This window comes from Acipenser ruthenus, chromosome 8 (genome assembly GCF_902713425.1).
Source record: "Acipenser ruthenus chromosome 8, fAciRut3.2 maternal haplotype, whole genome shotgun sequence".
NCBI classification, from domain to species: domain Eukaryota; kingdom Metazoa; phylum Chordata; class Actinopteri; order Acipenseriformes; family Acipenseridae; genus Acipenser; species Acipenser ruthenus.
Genome location: NC_081196.1, coordinates 6,978,065 through 7,000,407, shown reverse-complemented (window position 1 = coordinate 7,000,407; position 22,343 = coordinate 6,978,065). Strand labels below are relative to the sequence as shown.

Below are 22,343 nucleotides of genomic sequence, written 5' to 3'. Positions count from 1 at the left end.
TCTTTATTACGACAGTGCTGTTTATTAAAATGGTTCATGTTATAGGGCTTACCTCCAAAAGAAGAAAAAAAAAACTTTTTGAGGGTTTAAAATGTTTTGTCTAGCAGCTGTTGTAGGATGGTTGAAACGTGATTGAATGACAGGTAGCGTTGTAATATAATAGTGAGGGTCATAAAGCAGTCCAGGCTTACAAAATAAATGTTGGCTGAACTGGAGCTATAAAAAGCCTCTCAACCCTTATAAAAAGAAACCAATATATAATCTGTCCCTAATTTCAGAGTTTATCGCTCATTCGTACATAGTTTTACGATATATTTACAGAGCGTTTAATTCCCTGCTGTTGTCATATTTTAAAAGGGTTAAAAAGAGTGGGTTGTAGCATAACATACAGTGGTACTTGGTGGCCAAATAATGTAACTGCAGTTTATTGCATCGGGTGTTTTAACCTCTAGCTAGCATACAGTGCCATTAGCTGGTCAGCTGGGTCCTGTAGTTATGGCCTCCTATTGACTATAGCACTAGTGTGGGGTTGGAGTGCATTATCTTAGCATGATAGGGTTCAGACATGAAGGGGAATTCAAACAAAGAAAATATCATATGTTATAATATGTTAGTTGGATAAGCACAATTGAAAACAATAGGGAAAAACAGCCAACTTCCACAGTCTATAAAATTTCCATTATGTTGTCAGTAATCTGAACTTCGCCCTCATTCTTTACGTGAAGAGTTAAATAGCTTTAAAATTGTTCACTGATCTACATGTGCTTTATTATTACTGCGATTCAGAGCTTTGACTAAAACAGGTCATCTAAACTATGCTAAGTATTTTATTTTCTTTTTTCCCCAGGTATTTCTCACCCGCGGTTGACTGTATAGAAGATTGCAAAGGCAACTGAGAGTCTGTGTTCATACCTGTCTATTGAGGTCATGGCTAGGGAAGGGGCTTATATATATATATATAATAAATGATCTCTTTCTGTCTGTACAATCATTTCAGTATGGTTGAAATGAAATATTAAAAATAAATATTTTATGCAGAATATTATGCGGTACTGTAATGCAAAAAAAAAAAGAAAGAAAAAGAAAAAAAAGATGTCTGTTTCCCTCTGGTGGTGAAACAAGTTAATTGCGATTTTTCTAATGGACAATAATCACACACTCCACATAAAACACGGAGCATGATATCCCAGGGACTGAAAGAACTCCTGGTCTGAATGAGAGGCTCGTGGCTTTAAAAGGGCACTCGTTTACCGAGCGTCGTGCTGGGGATTAATTACGACATTGTTTTCACACACTGTTTACACTAATTGCAGTCGTGTCCAGACTTGTCATCTTCATATATAATTCATCTGTAGTCCCATTTCTCCCCGTCTGGATCACGAAATGCGCAGCTAGAACCTGCTGCTTAGTCATTTGCCAGTGAATTATCATTAGGGCCTTTTGAAAGCTTAAGGGTATTGTAATATATCTTTAATTAGTACGATATGAACTACACTACCGTCCAAATTGCCGGAGGATAGCGTAGAGTATATTATTTATATAACAGACTTCATAATTTCTTTAAACTAATTTAACTGAAAGTCTGAAGACTCGACCTAGTCTAATGTGATTTCTTTTATTTGCAGGTGTATTATGTACACGGTTATGATAATGCATTTCTTAGTTTATAAAGTTAATTGTCTGTTTAATATTTACAGTTAACATAAATACCAGCTATTTCCATTTTTAACTTTTCAAATGATCGTTAGCTGCTAACGAACTTACTAATACTAACTAATGTATTTTAGTTTTGTATTATGATAATTCATATATTAGTATTGTAACAATGGTCTAAAACACATTGCCTTACAATCATACAATGTATTAACAATCAACAATCAGATTTATTTTGGTGTAAAACTGAGCACCTCATTAAAATATTTAGTGCAAAATGCCTTTTGGAATCCAGACCTTGATAAATCAGTTTTGTTCCGTCTTTAATATAAATTGCTTGCTATCTGCTGGAAGGCGGGACTCGTTTGTGAAATACTCTGGTGTATAATTGGAAGTTTAGCTTTCTCTATTCCAATGGGACGTCGTTAAAATCTTCATTAATTATTAACAACACAATTATGAATCGAAGCCTTAACCAAAGTGTTTAGTTGTTGTGCAGGTTGTCTCTTTGGTGATTAGACATCAGACTACACTGCGGTGCGCGCTTCATTAGAGGTCGGGGACAAAACTACCCCTAGGGGGCGACACTGCTTCGAGAACTTCAAACAAGTTTGGATTCTTGTAAGCACCAAACAGCGTCAAAGCAGAGAAAAATAAAGTATCCTCCAGCTTCATCAGGAGAAGAAACTAAAGTATATGAAGCTCAGGAAGCAAAAGCCTGGGGTAACTCTTTTCGTCTATTTTGCAGCTCTATTATATTTTTAACGTCTTGATTCGGTGTATTCTGTATTTTTTTTTTTTTTTTTTGGAACAACACGTTTGGAAGTGTTCTTGTTATAACGACTGTGTGCAGTTGTCCAAAGGTTTGTCAAACCATTTTTTATTACATCAGGGGTGTCCAATCACGGCCCCTGAGGGTCATTCCACTCCAGGTTTAATTAACTGCTTCAGGGTCTGGATGAAGGTGTAATCGGTTCAATTTAACAATTTAGAACACGGTTGGAACAAAGACCAGGAGTGGAAGAGCCAGCTTTGTCCGGCCTTGTTTCCCTATTCTAACAGTGAGTGTTTTTATAGTTTTGGATATGAGAACTCCTCAATATGAAGGCTTTTTTTTTATATATAATCTCCAGTGGCTACAGTTGCATTTTATACAGTGTATCCCACAACCCCACGTTCAAGTGATCATTTATCATTACATGGGGCAGTTAGGATGTTATTAATGTTATCTTCAATACCCCCACATGGTGTTTATATCATTGTGATTTTTCTACCTGAAACACACTACAGAGCTGAGATATGTTCACTAGGTATCTATAAGGTAAAATCCTAAATGTAAAAAAATACAAATGTTTTGGACACTTCAGCTTGTGGGGTAGTTCAGCCTTCTGCCACCTCTAGCTTACAACTGTGATTTGAAACCCTTTCCACCAAACCCATTTCACTCAAGCTACATTTATGGCCCCTCTGTATGGTCTCAGCTTATATAATGGTTTACATCCCGTGGCACCCCTAGCATTGTACTATTAGTCCCTCAGCTTTCATGGACACCAATTTATTTGTTTCATCAAATCATTTTTCTTTTTGTTTATGTTACTGAAACTACAGCAAGACAACTTGAGGTTCGTGTAAGGGCCAATAAAATAACATTTTAATTTCTGAACAGCAAGGTTTGGTTATGTCTTGTGGGCAGGGGCGCTGGAACTATGGGTGCTGGGGCTGCGGCACCCCCTGGCTTTGCATGGCTTCCATCATATACAGGGGTTACAGTTTTGTTCAATGGCTTTCAGCACCCCCACTTTAAGCAGAGTGCCACTGCTTATGGGGCACTCTTTTAAAGGAAAGGCCAGGGCTTGTGGAGCACGGCTAGTCTTTATTAACCCCGATCATAAATCTAAGCAGAGCTGACCACGGTCACAGCAAATCCTGATGTGCATACAGCTGAACTGTTGAAGTTACAGCAGACTTTTATGATAAAACATGTATTTTGAACTGTCTTTATTCATCAGTACACAGTCTCATCAATGTTTGTTTCTTTAACAAAGACCCTTACTAGGTTAGGTTCATAGGATAATGCATACACCAATTTACAATGATTTGAAGAGAGGTGTACAGCTCATTGGGTACAGTGCCTTTTTAGTACATATATTAACTGAGTCTGTTGTAAATATGTATTGAGCTGGAGGTGAGCTTTCAAGTTTCAGTTTATTCATTTATTTACAAAGTAAAAATAAGCCATTCTATTACATTACATTTTTAATCATTTAAACCTTTTGTGTACATAAAATAAAGTATTTTTCTTTTTATAAAATGTAGTTATCTATTGAAATTGTTTTCACTAAGAAAGACACAGTTATCATTATTCAGGAGTTATTAATTAAGAAATGCATGCTTTACATAAATATATTTAAATATAAATAAAAATGAACACATTGAATATGTTGAAAGTTTTTCGCAAAGCACATCTTCAGCTTGTGATTGGATTGTACTACATCTGTCTCACCCTGTCCGAGCAATTGCTATTAATCCTTTTCCCTCAGTGTTAATGGGCCATGGCCCATGGTGGAAGACCTGGCACAATGTTATCCGTAGTTCCATGCCGAATTGAGTTATTAGTCCCAGTATGTTACTGCATGTTACTTGATTAACTAAATAGGCCTTATACTCTACTTGCAATTCTGTTTTCCCTGTTACGTTATAAATAATTATTACAGGTTGGACATCACATGGCTATTATTTGATTTTTATTTTTTCATTTAGCTTTGCATGGTGTCATTCAGTACCCAGCATGGAAGCAAAATAGCTTTGTCAATAAAAGAGCCTTTTAAATAAGACAGCAAAGAAATCTGAATCCTTTGACTAAAAGACATATAGCAGAACTCAATATGCCACTATGCCTTACTCAGGTGTAATTTTTGAGGAATAGCAAGGCAAGTTTCGTTTCATGTGTTTTTTGAAAGTCTCATCCCGCACCCCATATATTAAGGGGCTGAGGAACCTAGGCAACAACATGAAAGAAAAGTAATTTAAAAAGCCAATATGATCCTTAAACCAAATGTCCTGACGTTGAATGATATCTTCAGTGACAGGGTAGGTGAATGATAGCATGCATAAACCCAGCTGAATCCCATGCAATAGTACTGTTTTGAGAGCTTTCCTAGCAGAAGCTTTATCTGCCCTGACTTTCCTAGTCTCTAGCAAGATTCTGACATAAGTGTAGAGAACGATGGTGGCAACCACAGCAAAACATAGTCCGCTAGAGACGACGTTTGCGAGTTTTTGACTAGGTGATGAATTAGCACTCTGCTTTCTGCAGAGTGTTCCAGAATAAATATCTTTATCAGCCAACGGTCCTTCCAAAGAAATGTGTGCAATGAAAGGGACACAACTAACGATCCAAAACATTAATATGACAATCCAGCCTCTCTCCACCCTGCATATTTCAGCGTGCCTCAGTGGGTTGCAGATAGCAATGTAGCGCTCCAGAGACATGGTTGCCAAATTGATAGGTGTGACCATGTAAGAAACACTAGATATGAATATTAGGAGCTGGCAGTACACAAAAGGGATTTGGACGTTGGCCTTGAACAAAAGGAATAACACTATACTGGACAAGAGGTGGATGGTGTCGCTCACTAGCATGTGGGCAAACAGAACGTAGCGTCCACTCTGCCATAACTGCCTTTGTGAGTAAAAAGTGTAGAGCATCAAAATAATGGAACACATGAAGATACAGAAGAAGGGAATGATCACGCAGATCTTAAACACAGTGACAGCAGTCAAAGTGAAGTCTGGCTGGGTAGCATTTTCATGGAGGAAAGTCAAGTTGTCCATGGGTTATTGTTATTAATTAACCAACACCTGCCAAAAGTACACATTAGGGAAGAAAATGGAACAGTGGTTACTTGCCTTTAAAAAAAACATGTATAAAATAATAGATCACTGTTTTGTTTTTACTTTTAGTGAATCACAACTTTAAAGAACTGTTACAAAACGAGAGATTGCCCAGAGGATACATTTAAAGTCCACCAATAAAAAAATACTAAACCATTTCAAACGGGTAAAGAGATTTTGTCTCAGCATTGAATTTGCTTTGGTTTTGTTCATTTAAGCGTGCAGAAATACTTCAAGAATCAAATATATTGAATGAGAAATGCTTCAGCTAGAAGTCAGTCCGCGTCCTGATGAATTTAACTGAGCTTTAGCAGAGCTAGTTACCTATACAGTATATGTGAATTGTGAAAAGTAATTTAACTTACCACCATGAGCACACTGACGCATGTTGGGATACAGGGACCTAAAGGCTCATGTTTTATATGCTGGTGTCATTGGGGGACAAGGACATGTCACTGTTCTAGGAGGTGTCTTTTCATTATTTTGTTAGCTCATTTTTCTCAAGGGATAAATAGTTTTACGCTACATGCATAATTTTTATAATGAGTGCTAATAGAAAGTCTAGTGTGGTTAGAGGCTTTTGGAGATAGTATACAGCTATGGCCAAAGGTTTTGCATCACCTAGAATTTTAGGATTGAGACATAATTTAAAAAAAAAAACCCCGATATGAACATCATTATTATTATTATTCGTATTATTATTTATTTCTTAGGAGATGCCTTTATCCAGGTTGACTTACAGTCGTAAACAAATACATTTCAAGAATCACAGTACAAGTATTAATACAATTAAGAGCAAGATACAATACAATGACTTCACTTTTAGTAAGTACAAGTATATTACAAAATACGAATCAATATTAGAGCAGATAACAGTGTCAGTGATAGTTACGTCAGGATACGATTAAATGCAAACTACAGATTGAATAACACTTGTGGCAGATTACAGTACAGTACTCTGTAAAGTACAGGATTAAATGCAGTAAAATAGGGAGCAGGGTGGGTTTAGGAGGGAGGAGAAGGTAGAGAATAGTTTACGTGGGTTGTTAGTGGAGGCTTGGATTATAGATTGGAAATAAGAACATTTAGCAGAGGAGAGTGTAGAGGAGAAGGAGGAGAGGAGTGAGCGGTAGAGGTCTAGGGCAGCAGGGAGTTTGGTTCTCTTCCATTTCTTTTCAGCAGATCGCAGTGTGGTTCTTGCTGAGCAGAGCACAGAGGAGAGCCAGGGTTGGGGAGGGGAGGGGAGGGGCGAGCAGGTCGGGAGGTGAGGGGACAGAGGGAGTCAAGGGAGGAGGTGAGGTAGGAGAAGAGGGTGGAGGTAGCAGAGTCTACAGAGAGTTGGGAGAAGGAGTCGAGATGTTTTTTTTAACATCATGTAATCAAAGAAACTACAAACTTATATTATATTTACAATATTTCATGTTAGACTTCAAAATGTCACATTTTTCAATTTTGATCAGTTTTTCATAAGTATATGGAAATAAAGTGGTATGTGACATTATTCAGCAGGTTTCATTCGACTTTTATGAAGCACAATTTGTTTATTCTATAGGGTGATGCAAAACTTTTGGCCATAGCTGTGTATATAAATAACACATTTTTTTCACCAATACACTCTAAACATAAACTATGGCATGTTTAGAGAATATGTTTCAGAGCATGTGTTATATAAAGGCACATTAGACAGATTACATATATAATTACTATCATTTCCACTCATCTAAGCTATTAGTCAGAACTGATTTGGTACCTCAACAAGTACCTTGTTTTTATTGGTTGATCCAGGCATCTAAGTAAGAACTAGTTTTTGGATTGGCTGTCTTGTTTCTGACATCTGTGGTACATATTTATAAAAAAATTAAAAAAATAAGAAAGCATTTCAACATTGACAAGTATTTTCAGAAGTTGTTTTATTTAGTGTTGTGATCTCAGCAGAAGCAACATAAGAGAATTATAGAGAACACACGTAGCATCAAATTAATAGAGTTATAGAGAACACACGTAGCATCAAATTAAACAGGTAAGAAATGAATAGTATTCCTTTAACAGCAGTTAGTTATTTCCAATCTAGAATAAAACCAGTGAACTCTATGGGACATGCACAAGATTCAATAAGGGTTTTAATTTTTAAAAAACATTTAGGACTAGATTCTTAAAGCTCCAAATTGTCATTGTTGTTTGAAAGTAAAAATACCAAATTTAATTCTAAAATAAGTAAAAGAACCAACTTTAGACGACTCTTAAACCCCTAAATAAATGTCTGAGCTGTTTATTTGTGTGTGTGTGTGTGTGTGAGAGAGAGAGAGAGAGAGAGAGAGAGAGAGAGAGAGAGAGAGAGAGAGAGAGAGAGAGAGAGAGAGAGAGAGAGAGCTAGCTTTCTTCAATTTGCTGGGTTCCTTCTGTTTCAGCTGAAGTTTGATTTTGGAAGGTGGACAATGGGAGGGGAGCAAGGGATCAGGGGAAGGAGGGGAGGAGAGGTGCTCTGTAAAGCTGAGGGAACACAAAGCCACTATTTCAGGAAAAGTGGCTTAAAACCTGGTTCCAGGAGACCTAGTTTGAGGTCATTTTGCTGTATCTTCCCTGGTGTGTCATGCAGTGGCCTGAAACCTAGCCCAAGCGACAAAGTGGTTTCGAATTTCCTCAGCTTTATCAAGAACCTAGTAAATAATTCCTATTTATGTATATCAAGGGCTCTCCTTTGAGGAATTGAAGTCAACACAAAAATTAAACTGCTTGCTGTGTGTTAGTTTAAAACAGAGCTGTCTATCCAGTTTGGTAAGTGTTAATAGTGTGCTTCAGTGCCTAATGCAGCTGAACAGGTGGGCCTCAGGTAAAATGCTTTTGGAACCCTGGCATTACTGCACAGAAGATGTTTTCCATATTGTCATAAATCACAGAGCGGCTGGCATTGCTTTAATTGCCTCATTAGAGTTTATGTGCTTCTGTAGTGTTCTCAGGATGCAGATATCTCTTGTGTAAACATCCAGCACACAAGCAGAGGAACTAATTAACAACCCAACTAGTTTTCCAAGTAAGACACATACAGAGAACACAAAACGTTTTACTCCACTGAGCATTTTTATCTTACATGTTACATTTAAAGAAGAAAACAACAACAAAACACAAGCACGTTTTTATTTTTCTTAATAACATTAAAGTGTGTTTTTTCTACACAGACGCTAATTAGACTTTCAAAAGGAATTATTGAAAACAAAGACACATGTAATATTCTTTGTGTATTAAAATCTATACCCTTTTCTAAAGACGTACTGTAAAAGGGCGTTGAACTGTGGTACATGAAATACATATCACAGGATTTTCAATTGTTTAACCTTTTGCAGACAGAAAATTCATCCCTTTTGAGGTAAGACTGACATAACTTGACTTTAGGGATGTATCAGGGTAAATATCCACGGAAAGTATACAGCATTATCTTGTAGGCCTACCATTCTAAAAAGCTGTGGGTCTGAAGATTATTAAGAACATAACATTTTCACTCTGTGATGAAATATATGATTAACTAGTTTGAATGTCTACACGTCTACTGCAACTGGGACCACTGTTTTTGTCAATCCACAAATAATATAATATTTAAGCACCCTACTGAATTTCTCGTCCCTCAGTCCATAGATAAGTGGACTTAAACAGCGCGGGGACAAAGTAAAGACAATGAAGTCAAAATACCGCACGCTTGATAGGCTTTTCGCGTCTATTTTCTTTACCTCCGCTTCTATAAGAGGGCAAATGAGTACGACTATACAAAGCACTAACTGAAAAGCATGCAGGGTTATCGTGTTGGAAGCTTTGGACGTGATGTTTTTATCTGCTGAAGCAGATCTAGCTACCCTTATTATCTGAATATAGGTGAATGCCACAATTCCGACTATTACGGCAAAATAGAACAAACAGATGCTTGACTTCAGAATGTATTGCCACGGGTACCTTAACATAATTTCGTAAAACACATATACGCCTTCCGTGTAAATAGGTGGTCGTTTTGTTGCTATGACAATAAAGAGATCAATGCTGGTGGGGACCCAGCCAATAACCCAAACAATGCCAATACTAACCCAGGCAGCTTTGACTGTAGAGATATCGGCATGCCTTAGTGGCATGCAAATAGCTACGTAGCGTTCCAAGCACATTGCAGTTAGAGTCAGAGGTGTGTGACAGCTTAAAGCGAACATTAACATGCTCAGAAGGATGCGCACTCCGTCAGGTGGGAAGATGCGGCAATAGACTATCACGACCGCCAAATCAACCAACGCCAGCTGCATGGTGTCGACGACCAGCATGTGCGCAAACAAAATGTAGCGTGTGTTCTCTCGAAAGGCCTCCTTTTTGAAGAATGTGAAGATCATGGCACAGTTCACATATAGTAAGACGCAGACCAGTGTCTGTGAAAACGCCATCTGAAAGTTAGCAATCGCGTGGGTTCCCTGTAGTTCTTCTGCAGTGGTACTGACGTTGCTGGTAGTGTTTAGGACCATGCTGTATACCCTAGATTTAGGTAAAGAAATGCGATTAGGATCCAAGAAAAAACAAAGTCAAATCTTCAGTAAATGTAATACCACAAATATTACCTATCAATAAATACGTCCAAAATAAGAATGTGTGGTGGGTTATTTTCACTTCGTTGTTCCTCCAAAATTGGTTTCTGCAATTGTAATTGACAAGACAAGTGTCACCTTGAACATTGAACAATCTTTGCAGTGCAATTTTTTTTTTAAATTAAAATTATTAAAGAAAATATTATCTGCTACTGGTTAGCAATCATTAGGCCTATTGTATATTGAAAATATTTATTTATTTTTTAGTTTAAAAGTTTTCCTTTTCAAGATAATATGGGCATACTTTCTGTGAACCAGGTAATAATTAACATGAATTATAGCGTAATAATTAACAAATAAATTACCTGTAATTGTGTCTTCTTCTTTGTAGTAACTGTTAATGTTGATTGGGTTAAAGACATTAAAATAAATTAACAGCAACATGGTTGTATATAAAACAAAGAATACATACATAATAATTATTATACACAACATATAAGAGATCATCTTTGAATATTCATTGCGATAAAATCTTCCAGGTTACAGAACAACTGTTGCTGCTGGTTTAAAAAAAACCAAAAAAAAAAAACCTGTACTCTTCATTTTTATATTCTAACAACATGGTTAATCGTGTTCTTTCATATGCTTAGCTTCTGGCGACTTTATTTCTATTTTTCATGTAATTTATTGCATGGTACAATTAAGAGTTAATAACTAGTTACCTTTAATGCATCTTTAGATGTCCTCAGACTGAACCATTTGAAAACACTGTGGATGCAATCAAAGTATTTGTGTAGAGCTAATTTGCCAGGACATTTTCTCCAGAGAATAATGTTTTAAATATTTAAGAACAGTTGACAAAACCAAGCATTTCCAGGTGGTTAAACTACAACACTAATTGGATGACACCAGTACATATTAAACTGAGATGAGATACAATCAGATTGTCTTAAAACTGTTAAGTAACCATCATAATACTATGTGTGGATTCATGTTTTCATTATATTTGAAGTCTCTATGTGAGTGAATTGGAAACCGCTTGCAAAGGAAATATAGGTAAATTAAACAAAACAAAGCTTGCCGGGTGTCCATGACAACCTGTCAACAGAGCACCACATAGCAGCCTTCTATTAACGTCTGTTAGGTCTGCTGTCTTTTCAATCGAGACTGAAACAAGGAGATGCATCATTTATACATTACATAATACGTGCACGGGACTCCATCACCTGAGAAGAATATTTGAGTATTTAGGTTCTAACATTGCATACCCCGTGTGTGGTTAAGATGTCATAATTGTAGCAATCTACTGAGTATTTAACTGACCTTCCATTCCCTGTTTAATCCACTAAGCCGTTTGTAAATGCAAGCATCTCAAAGCGCCTGGTGACTTATCACAGGCATTTACTGAAAGGAAAGAATGGGCTCTGGGACGATTTCCATAATAAAAGCTGTCAAGTCGATCTCAAGCTGATTTTTGTACTGCAAGATAACAGCCAACTTTGAATGTTTTAAACAGTTTTAAAAGCTGAATTTCCATTCTGTGTTACAGTGAACCATTTAAGGTACAAGGGACATAAGTGTCCCACAAATACAATTAGGCTAACTTTCTTTTTACAATGAGGTGCACGAAACAGGGTTTAAAATGTACTGACAAGTTGGAACTGGTCGTCAGTTTCCTCCACGTGATACTTGAGTCACTCTCAAATGTATTTTAAGAAGAAACCGTCTGAACAACACATGCTCAATTCCTTGTGTACCTTAAGGGGTTCAAATGAGTTTTTCAGGTCAAGGCATGTTTTACTGTGCAAAAAAAATTCTACTCCAGGAAAAAAAAAAAAAAAAGAAAACTTTTAAATATTATCTTTGAGGAGAACCTCCTATACACACGGCACACCTGAACCCTGTGCCCTTGAGGTGAATACATCACTAACCTCTTTACACACTCCACCCAGGAAGCTTCCTTAAACAATTGGAGCTTCAGATGTTGCAGGTGGCCAGGCTTGAGCATTTAACAGTAAGTTAACATGCCGTGTGCCTCTTATTGTTCTCAGAGATATAATCTTGTGCACTTTGGTTCTCGCTGCTCAAACTGTGCACAATTATTTCACCACACGATTTATTGACTTATTATAAATGAAAAGATTATTAAGATTGTACTCATGAACTACTATTTAACATAACACTATGCTGTATGTAAAACTATGCAATGTATAAGACGGCATTATAACATAATATAACAAGGCAAGATAAACCCTTTGAATTTATTCATCCACTAAATGGAGGATATTAATCAATGATCTTATGATTTTACTCAAATTCAGGTTATCTGATAGCGAATTAGATGACCTGCTCTCATTTAAATGAGAATTAAAGTGAATGGAATTTTTACAGGGATAAAAGGTTATGTAAATGTATTAGGCAGTTCAGTTTTAAGAATAAGATACATCAGTGAATATGTAAACCCAGCCAAGGATTTAAATAGCACATTGTTTAACATTGCCTGTAAATACAAACCTACTAACTCAGACAGACAAGGCTCCACCTGCAGTCTTCCCATGATACTGAAAGACATTTCACCCCATCTCTCATGCTGAGTAATATTTTTTAACTCACAGCCAGGACAGAACTGATTCAACGTGACTTGCAGACGCAACTCGCTTCACCCTCAATAAGAAACAAGAATTCATTTCAAATGAAGAGTTCACTTTATTGATTGCTTTTACTTAGAATGACAACATATTGAATATTATTACAAGAAACACATCAGCAATAGAAAGGTACAACTTATTTTCAACCATCATTTCAACTAATTTGTACCATTATTATTTATTTCTTAGCATACACCCATATCCAGGTGAACTTACAATTGTTACAAGATATCACATTATACAGATCTCACTTTATTTTTTTCATACAATTACCTATTTATACAGTTGGGTTTTTACTGGAGCAATCTAGGTAAAGTACCTTGCTCAAGGGTACAGCAGCAGTGTCTCCCACCTGGGATTGAACCCACAACCCTCCGGTCAAGAGTCCAGAGCCCTAACCACTACTCCACACTGCTGCCCACACTGCTGCAATATTAAGCATATACAACAGATTGTTGGGCCAAATTTCAATTTTAAGGAAAGACATTTTGGCTTCATGCTGATAAAGTACTATATAAAGTTTTTGTCTACTTGACTTTCTGATCATTTTTACGTTAAGGTGTTTTTGAAATCATGGACCAGTTTTCCTTAACAATGGGGCTCACTTCTTGCCTCTAAAGCTGTCATTCATTAAGCGTTGCCTGCAAGGGGCTTTATTTTGCTTGAGGCAAAAGTAAAATAATATTTAAAAAGCTTCCTGAAGTTCTCATCTCTTAGACCGTATATCAGAGGACTCAGACACCTGGGAAGAATGATCAGCACCATAAAGCTAACGTATCGCATGTGAATGAAGGAAGACCTTTCCAGGCGCACCAGCATGACTTCGATAACACCATACAGAAAGGAGCTGAGACACAGCAGCAGCTGAATGCCGTGCAGCAGCACCGTGTTGCGCGCCTTCGACACTGATGCTTTATCTGAGCTGACACATCTGGCTTGCAGCATTATTGCAACATATGTGTATATTATAATGCAAGACACTAACAGAAAAAATAAACAATCAAACACTTGTCTCATAACTGGCTGCCATTTCATGCCGAACAGCATCTCACGTGTGCAATACACAGGCAACAAAAAAAAACTGGAGGGTTGTGTGGCTAATACAGCCAAGAGGTCACTTACATATTCTAGGGAAGACAAAACCCAGATGACTCCGATGACCACTCCAGTTCTTTTAGGAGTGGATATTTCACAGTGTCTCAAAGGGAGGCAAATGGCTATATAGCGCTCAAGTGCCATCACTGCAAGATTCAAGGGTGAGTTTATGAAGGTGGTGCCTGATATTAAAACAAGTAAAACACACAATCCCCTCATTATGTGCTGGCATGCTAAAGCAAGGATATAGAGAAGCACGCTGGTCATCAGCAGAATGGAATCGTTGAACAGCATGTGGGCAAAGAGGATGTAGCGGGAGGTCTCTCGGAAGCTGGCTTTGCTGTACAGGGTAAATAACATGATGCAGTTCACATAGATAAAGAAAATGGGGGTTGCCAATGCAAATGACACCTTTAGCACAAACACCCAGTCCTTCTCCACCATTAAATCCTGTTGGTGTATCAAACTGTCCAGACTCTGTCCAGAAACATTCACCATACTCGTTCCTGCGTATAATAAAATACAAGAACACGTTTTAAAAAATTGGTTGAGAATGCTATAATATAAAGGACTGTTTTGAAATTCATAAACTTATGTAATTATGAAATTCCAATATCATATAATGAGAGTTTTTATAAACCATGCCAAAACACACGATAGAGTGTGTCGTCACATGATAAGCATGTACAAGAAATAAAAATAAAAAAAACACATCAAAACCACCTTTTACACAATACATTTACATAATGGTACATGACACAACAGAAAGGTACAACACAACCCTCTAGAACTGTTCAACAATGTGCCTCCGCAGTAATAAAATAAGTACCTTTTAGGTTCTTCAGTTGCTTTCCCAGGATCAAACAAGACACCTGTAGTCAATGGCTCGGAATATATATGCGCTAGGAAGCTGTGTGTGTTTTTTTTTTTTTTTACATCATCGTGTCTTATCACTTTGCAAACTGGCATCTATATCGTTAATTAGGAATCAAAAAAGTACCTTGACAGTAATGTGACAGGTGACGGTTATTAATGATTAAAGACCAATGGAGTCACAAACAAAACCAAGGTGAAGAGACTCATCAAACTGGTGACAAGCTGCTTTAACAAGCCCTGTGGGTCCGGTCCCCCGTGGCCATGGGGAAGAGAGTGAGCCTGTTTAAATGACAGCTTGAATAGTGTGGGAATACAGTACTTACCTGAGATATTTATTTCCATTTCTGCAGAAGAGGCTGTATCTGTATTGAGAGCTTTGAGGTGACTCGCAAGTGGCACTAACAAAAAATGGCCTTGCAAGAGCCTACAGGAGACTCCATAACTTCCCTGTGGTGTCACAATGAGTGGTCTTTCCTGGTCTTCTGGGTGTCCAGGTTACTGGAACCAGCGCACAACTTCAGTGTCCCGTAGACCTGGTGTAGGGTCTACAGCAGCGGCTGTATGGTTAGCAACACCCAGTCTTGGCTGTAAGCAAACGATGGGGCTAACACTGGTTTAGAACACGGCTGCAGGGTTATAACTATGGCACACAAGCATCGCCTGCTTCAAATGACCAGCGCTTATTTTGAGTAGGGCTTCTGTCCTAATAACATTGTGTCACATTGCTGTCATCTGCCCACAGCAGGAGTGTATACTACCCCCCACCCCCCAGGGAAATATACTATTCTAAAAGAAGTGTCCCAATAATTTAAAAAAAAGGATGAGAAGAATGAAAACATGAAATCTCTGAGGATATGAATGTTTGTGCAATTACTGTAGTCCCTGGGAATGTGATAGAGGTGTACACAGCTGCAACTGTTTGTAAGTAGACTTGTCTCCACAGGATCAGCACACACCACATCCAAAGGAAATCATTTACCAGTAATAAGTATTAAAAGTACCCACACCCAGAGAAGACTGCAAACAGAAGAAAGACATTCAGATAACTATCATGGATTGATTGGACAGTCAGGTTTCCTCCTCTATGGTGAGACTGTGGAAGTGCAAGAATGACACTGGCTTAAAACACTGCCCTTGTCTCTCACAGCTGGATATCTATTTTCATATAATTTTTTTAATGGGGATGTAGTTTTTTTTATTTTTTTTTAACATAGATATAATTTCTTTAGTATTTTCGATTGCAAAAGTAGAAAACACAGTACTTGCATTGTATGCTCCATTAAAATGTCTTTATTAACTGGATAATAATAATAATAATAATAATAATAATAATAATAATAATAATAATAATAATAATAATCAAGCTTTATTTTACTGTATATAACACCTTTCATAGTGGACCATAGTGAAGCTCTTTACACGATACCGTAAAAACCAATGCAAAATACATTAAGTACAGTAATAAATAAATAAATAAATAAATCATAAACAATGCATAATACATTAAATACAGGGCTAGTATGTGAAAATTCTAGAACATTGTGGATGCATATGTCATATAGAATCATGAGTATGAGATACAGTTAAAAAAAAAAAAGTTAGACCTAACAATAAACCTGGACTGTTCGGGTCTGACCCACCTGGGGCACGACATTTGGAGAGTGGATCACCCAGTTTCCGTGCCAGAGGAAATTCACACATGATCCTATCATTTAGGGTGCAGACACTACACATTGGACAGTATTTTCGTTAATCTTTCTAGCTTCTTTTTGCACTGCATAACTATTTAAGATTTGATCAAATATCAAATAGTTTGTTCTTAGTATGCCCATTATTGAAAGACAAAAATGGTGTAACAGTACTGTCCAGCAGTGTGAGTTCACTAGCTTCACCTGCTGGACTTTTGTAGCACTGCGGCTGATTTTTTTTTAAATGAAAAAGATAAATTACTGAGAAACATTTGAATCTAAATATAGTATTGGTTCAGTGTTTATTTAATTCCTTTATTCTGATTTTAACTTCTGATAGCAATCATAAAGGTTTGCCATGTCAAAGGGTTCCCGGCTGTTTTTTGCCCATCAATAGCAATGCAAACAGCATGCATGCATCGATGATAACTGTGAACACTCCAACCTACGAGAATGCATAGTCCCATACTGTAGTTTTTGTACGAGTCCAATCTTATTTTGGATAAACAGTTTCACAGCCATGTGCGACCGTGTGTGTAGTATAATTCATACTATTTTCATAACTGCATTTCTAAATGGCTTCCTTTCAAGGATAATTTAACAGGTTTCCACGGTTTTCCCCATGCTTCTGCATTATATAATACCATAAGCATAATTATAAAACTAAAAGGGTAAACTGCATAAAGTGTTTATTTTCAAGACCATTTAAGATTATGTGTTTTAGAAATCAGATGTGTGAAGGTTGGTTATGTGCCCGTGACTGTAGGAGAATATGAGTGTGTATACATATTTTGAAATGAACAAACTTTGTGATTACACAATATAATCTTCCAGTGTCATCGTTTGGCTGAACTTTAGCGACAGCTCTCCTCTGCCAGCAGTCTAGTTTATAATGTGAATATTAATGCCTCGATGTTCTCAAGCTCAATGCAACTGCTGAGGTTACATTTTTCTAATAATCCATGCCTAAATTAGGAAAAAATAATATTGGGTTCAGGCAAAATCTTTTTTTTTTTTCCTGCATGAACACAATGGTATCTGACTTGGCTGTCACTGTTGCAGAAATGGATTGGTTTAAGGTAAATTCATACTTGGGATACCACTGCACACGTGGCTTCTGGAAAGTGGATTTCACATTGAAGTAACATTGTTGAAAGTATATATACATTTTACATGTAGAACATCACTTTTTTCTAATAGATGGGGAGGGATACTTTCCCTATAAATGTGTGTGTTTTACAGTCTTATACATGGTGGTGGTGCGAGGCCTGTGTATAAAAAGGATGGTAAAACTGCAAACCTCAATACCAACAGTAATAATACACATAGTCTTCAACACTTCTTCAATTGTTAAAAATAAACACTGCTAGTTCTACAATTTCTGTCTGTTACATCGTCATGTGTTAAAAACAAATAATACACACCAAAACTGTACGTTTAGGGCTCTCGTGATTTATATGTCACCAGAAACCCTTGACAGAATTACAGCCTTATTATTTCCAGTTGTGTTTTCATTATACCATGCTCAATCCAGCTCAATCCAGACGGTTGTCATGCTGATGCGCTGGGGAGGCCGCACTTTGGTTGATCCCCGGAGCCAGCATCGCAGCCGTTGTGTGTGCTGATGCGCCAGGGAGGCAAAATAAGCTGATCCCTGGAGCCAGCATTACACTTCAGCCATTAACACCAGACAGAAGGATATCTACATCATCATATGGAAGGAAACGTAAATGGAGGGAGACACATATGGATCACATTAGTTTACTGTAAAGCTACGTCTTAGTTGGTGCTTATCTTGGCGAGAGCCGAGTTCAAATCAGCATGAAGTTTTAACATCTACTCTCGTGTAATGGAAATCATGAAGATCTGGATACGTCCAGTGACTGCTGTGAATAGTGCAGCTGGCAACAAGGGAAAGACCTTGTGACAGCCTGGAGAGACAGCTGACAGGAGGAAAGAGACCCCACTGGGGCTGGTAAGGGTTAGCTACCCTTGTCGGCAGTATCCAGCTCTGTGTTTACAGGATGCTGGAGACACCCGCCCAAGGCTTCTAAGAAATTAAAGAGAAAAATACCCCTAGAGTCTGCGAGAGCGGGGGCGGACGATGACTCAACGTTGGACAACACGGTTAACGACTTAGGAACGGAAACGGATATGAATATGGAGAGTACTTCACAAAAGACTAGTTCAAGATCTGCAGTTAACAAAGACATGGAACTCCAGGTTTGTGTCTGCGGCTGGAGCAAGGTGACAACGGTCAGGGGTTTGAAGATTCATCAAGGGAGAATGAAATGCTTGAGGGAGAAGGGACAAGGGCCTCGCATTGATCAGTACTTCTTACGAAGTCAGTCAAGTCAGTCGAATGAAATCCAGCGACAGGAAGCAAACCACAGTTCGCAGGATATCAGCACCCCTGTCATAGATGTGAGGAGGACTTGCATGGACACAGTTAGTGATGAACCTAATGATCCTTGTGAACCCGGTCAGACAAACCAGCATAAGAGAGAAAAGAACCTCAACGGGCACAAGCCTGGAGTTAAATGGCCAAGAGCTTGTGAGAAAACTGCATGGGACACAGTAAACACAGATCTCTGCGTTGCATTGGAAAGATTAAGTGGAACAGTTGAAAAGAAGCTGGATAAATTTGGGGACATCATCTACGCATATGGAAGTGAGAGGTTTGGAGTTAAAAAAAGGAAGGAAAAAGTACAAACTATTCCTGGAAAGTCTAGACGGCAGCAGGAGATTGAACGCTTAGTTAGAGAAAGGAGACAGCTGAGGAACCAATGGAGAAGAGCAGAACAAAGTCAGAAGGAGGGACTCAATCTCTTACAAAGGGTCATAAAAGATAAGCTTGCAACATTGCGCAGAGCTGAGCGCCTACGGAAACGCTACAAAAAGAAGGAGCGTGCGAGAGCGAACTTTTATAAAGACCCATTCAAATTTGTAAAGAAGTTATTCACCAGTGAGAAGAATGGCACACTAAAAGCATCTAAGGTTGAGCTGGAGAGATATTTGGAGGAAACACATACAGATTCAAAAAGGCAGGAGCCTATGTCAGTTCCGTCAGACATCCCACCTATCAATCCACCAGAATACCAAATGGAGGACTGTGCACCTAAGTGGAAAGAAATAGAGCAAGCTGTGAAAAAAGCAAGGGCTTCATCATCTCCAGGGCCTAATGGAGTTCCGTACAGAGTGTACAAGAGTGCTTCAGGAGTTCTACGAATTCTGTGGAAATTGATGAAAGTGGCATGGGAAAAACAGGTTGTACCAAGAGCTTGGCGTCGAGCAGGTGGAGTCTTTATACCTAAAGAAAAAGATTCTACAAGCATCAGTCAGTTTCGTCCCATTTCCCTATTAAACGTAGAAGGCAAGATTTTCTTCAGCATTATTGCTCAGAGATTGTCAGCTTACCTATTAAAGAACTGCTTCATTGACACTTCAATACAAAAAGCGGGCATTCCAGGTTTCCCAGGTTGCTTAGAACACATCAATGTGATCTGGCAACAAATTCAATCAGCTAAAAAGGAGAGGAAGGAGCTCCATGTGACATTCCTGGATTTGGCTAATGCATATGGTTCAGTGCCACATGAACTACTTTGGGCAGCATTTGATTTTTTCAGTGTACCGATGACAATAACAAATTTAGTGAAAGCCTATTTTGGAGATTTGCAATTCAGTTTTTCAACTTCAGAATTCAGCACTACATGGCAATGCCTAGAGGTTGGAATAATGGCAGGATGCACCATTTCTCCACTGGCTTTTACCATGGCAATGGAAGTAATCATTAGGGCATCAAAATGGGTAGTAGGAGGAGAGCGCTTGGCTTCTGGAATGCGACTACCACCAATTCGAGCATACATGGATGACATGACAACCATGACTACAACAGTAGCCTGCACTAATCGATTATTGGGCAAATTAACCAATAACATTGAATGGGCACGAATGCAATTCAAGCCCACTAAATCAAGGAGCATCTCTATAATTAAAGGCAAAGTAGTAGATAAAACATTCTTCATTAATGGTGAGGCAATACCAACAGTGTCTGAGAAGCCAGTGAAGAGTCTTGGGAGATGGTACGACGGGGATCTAAAGGACACAGTTCGTGTGGGAGAAGTTAGACAACAAGCAGTGGAAGGGTTGAAGAGCATAGACAGCTGCGCTCTACCAGGTAAACTAAAACTCTGGTGCTTTCAGTTTGGTCTACTGCCGAGGTTGCTGTGGCCACTGACTGTGTACGAGGTTTCTTTGACAACAGTAGAGAAGCTGGAAGCTTTAATCAGTTCATACATCAGGAAATGGTTGGGAGTTCCACGCTGCCTCAGCAGAGTGGGACTTTATGGTAAAGGAATACTGCAGCTACCAGTCTCTGCTCTAACCGAGGAGTTTAAGTGCGCCAAGGTCAGACTGGAAATGACATTAGTAGAGTCACGCGATAAATGCGTAAGGGAGGCAGCACCTGTGTTGAAAACTGGAAGAAAGTGGGCGGCAAAGAAAGCTGTGGAAGATGCAAAGGCTGCCCTTCGAATTGGTGATATCATGGGGCAAGTTCAGCATGGAAGAGGGGGTCTTGGTTTCAGTTCAACTCCTCCTACATGGCACAAGGCGGCCCCAGCTCAAAGGAGGAAGATGGTAGTCAACGAGGTGCAAAAGCAGGAGGAGAGGATGAGGTGTATAAAGGCCATTTCCCAGGCCAAACAGGGAGAATGGATGAGATGGGAGAGTGTGGAACAACGCAAGATTGGCTGGCAAGACCTATGGTCAATGGAACAGAGCAGGATCAGTTTCCTCATCAGGTCAACATATGATGTTCTCCCATCACCACAGAACCTAAACCTCTGGGTAGGAGAGGATCCCTCATGTCCTTTGTGTTCATCACCTGCAACATTAAGGCACATTTTGACAGGATGTAAGGTGGCTCTTAGCCAAGGACGGTTTACTTGGCGCCATGACCAGGTGCTGCGATGTTTGGCCTTAGCATTGGAAGACAAGCGTAACATGACCAATAAGTTGCCACCTGTTCCATCAAAACATTACACACAAAAGACAACATTCCTCCGCCCAGGAGAGCAACCACCAAGAAAAGGTGTTAAAACCAATCCTCGCCCAGGACAACTGGAAGCTGCTAGAGACTGGAAAATGCTGGCAGATGTTGGTCAACGGCTTATTTTTCCACCTGAGATTGCCACCACTAACCTTCGACCAGATATTGTCTTGTGATCTGGATCAGCACGCCTTGTTCACCTGGTAGAGTTAACAGTGCCATGGGAGGATGCTGTAGATGAGGCGTATGAGAGGAAGAAACTGCGGTATGCTCAACTAGCCACTGAAGCGGAACAGCGAGGATGGAGAGTTCGGGTTTACCCAGTGGAAGTGGGTTGTCGAGGATTTGTGGCACACTCTACAACCCGGTTTCTCAGAGACGTCGGATTCAGTGGCCAAGAGTTGCGTCGCACAGTGAAGAACTTATCTGAAGCAGCAGAGAGGAGCAGCAACTGGCTGTGGTTGAGACGGAAAGATTCTGGCTGGGGACAGGTAAGTAAGCTGGGCTGAGTTGAGTGGGGGACGGAGGGGGGTGATGCTGGGACGCCAGAATCACCGTCGAGCCCTCTTGAGGTGTCGTGGGCTAGTCGACGAAACACTGAGGATGGAAGGTGCCCACTTGAAAACCCCAGAGATGTACCCTACTTAGCTCAATCCAGACGGTTGTCATGCTGATGCGCTGGGGAGGCCGCACTTTGGTTGATCCCCGGAGCCAGCATCGCAGCCGTTGTGTGTGCTGATGCGCCAGGGAGGCAAAATAAGCTGATCCCTGGAGCCAGCATTACACTTCAGCCATTAACACCAGACAGAAGGATATCTACATCATCATATGGAAGGAAACGTAAATGGAGGGAGACACATATGGATCACATTAGTTTACTGTAAAGCTA

General features: G+C 39.1%; 3 protein-coding genes across 3 annotated transcripts; all 3 read right to left on the bottom strand.

Annotated features, from left to right (window-relative positions):
• Positions 1-4,551: 4,551 nt before the first annotated feature.
• Positions 4,552-5,487, bottom strand: LOC117406314 (odorant receptor 131-2-like). Its single transcript, XM_034010252.3, has one exon. The coding sequence runs from the start codon at positions 5,485-5,487 to the stop codon at positions 4,552-4,554; it is 936 nt and encodes a 311-aa protein (XP_033866143.3).
• A 3,307-nt stretch (positions 5,488-8,794) lies between these two features.
• LOC131737839 (odorant receptor 131-2-like) lies at positions 8,795-10,037 on the bottom strand. Its single transcript, XM_059029617.1, has one exon. It carries the CDS (start codon positions 10,035-10,037, stop codon positions 9,081-9,083), a length of 957 nt encoding a protein of 318 aa, XP_058885600.1. The 3' UTR covers positions 8,795-9,080.
• A 2,832-nt stretch (positions 10,038-12,869) lies between these two features.
• LOC117407167 (odorant receptor 131-2-like) lies at positions 12,870-14,338 on the bottom strand. Its single transcript, XM_034011864.3, has one exon. It carries the CDS (start codon positions 14,336-14,338, stop codon positions 13,376-13,378), a length of 963 nt encoding a protein of 320 aa, XP_033867755.3. The 3' UTR covers positions 12,870-13,375.
• Positions 14,339-22,343: the final 8,005 nt, after the last annotated feature.

Bases quoted from the DNA above. Each gene is read 5' to 3' on its own strand.
- LOC117406314 (XM_034010252.3), bottom strand. From the start codon at position 5,487: ATGGACAACTTGACTTTCCTCCATGAAAATGCTACCCAGCCAGACTTC.
- LOC131737839 (XM_059029617.1), bottom strand. From the start codon at position 10,037: ATGGTCCTAAACACTACCAGCAACGTCAGTACCACTGCAGAAGAACTA.
- LOC117407167 (XM_034011864.3), bottom strand. From the start codon at position 14,338: ATGGTGAATGTTTCTGGACAGAGTCTGGACAGTTTGATACACCAACAG.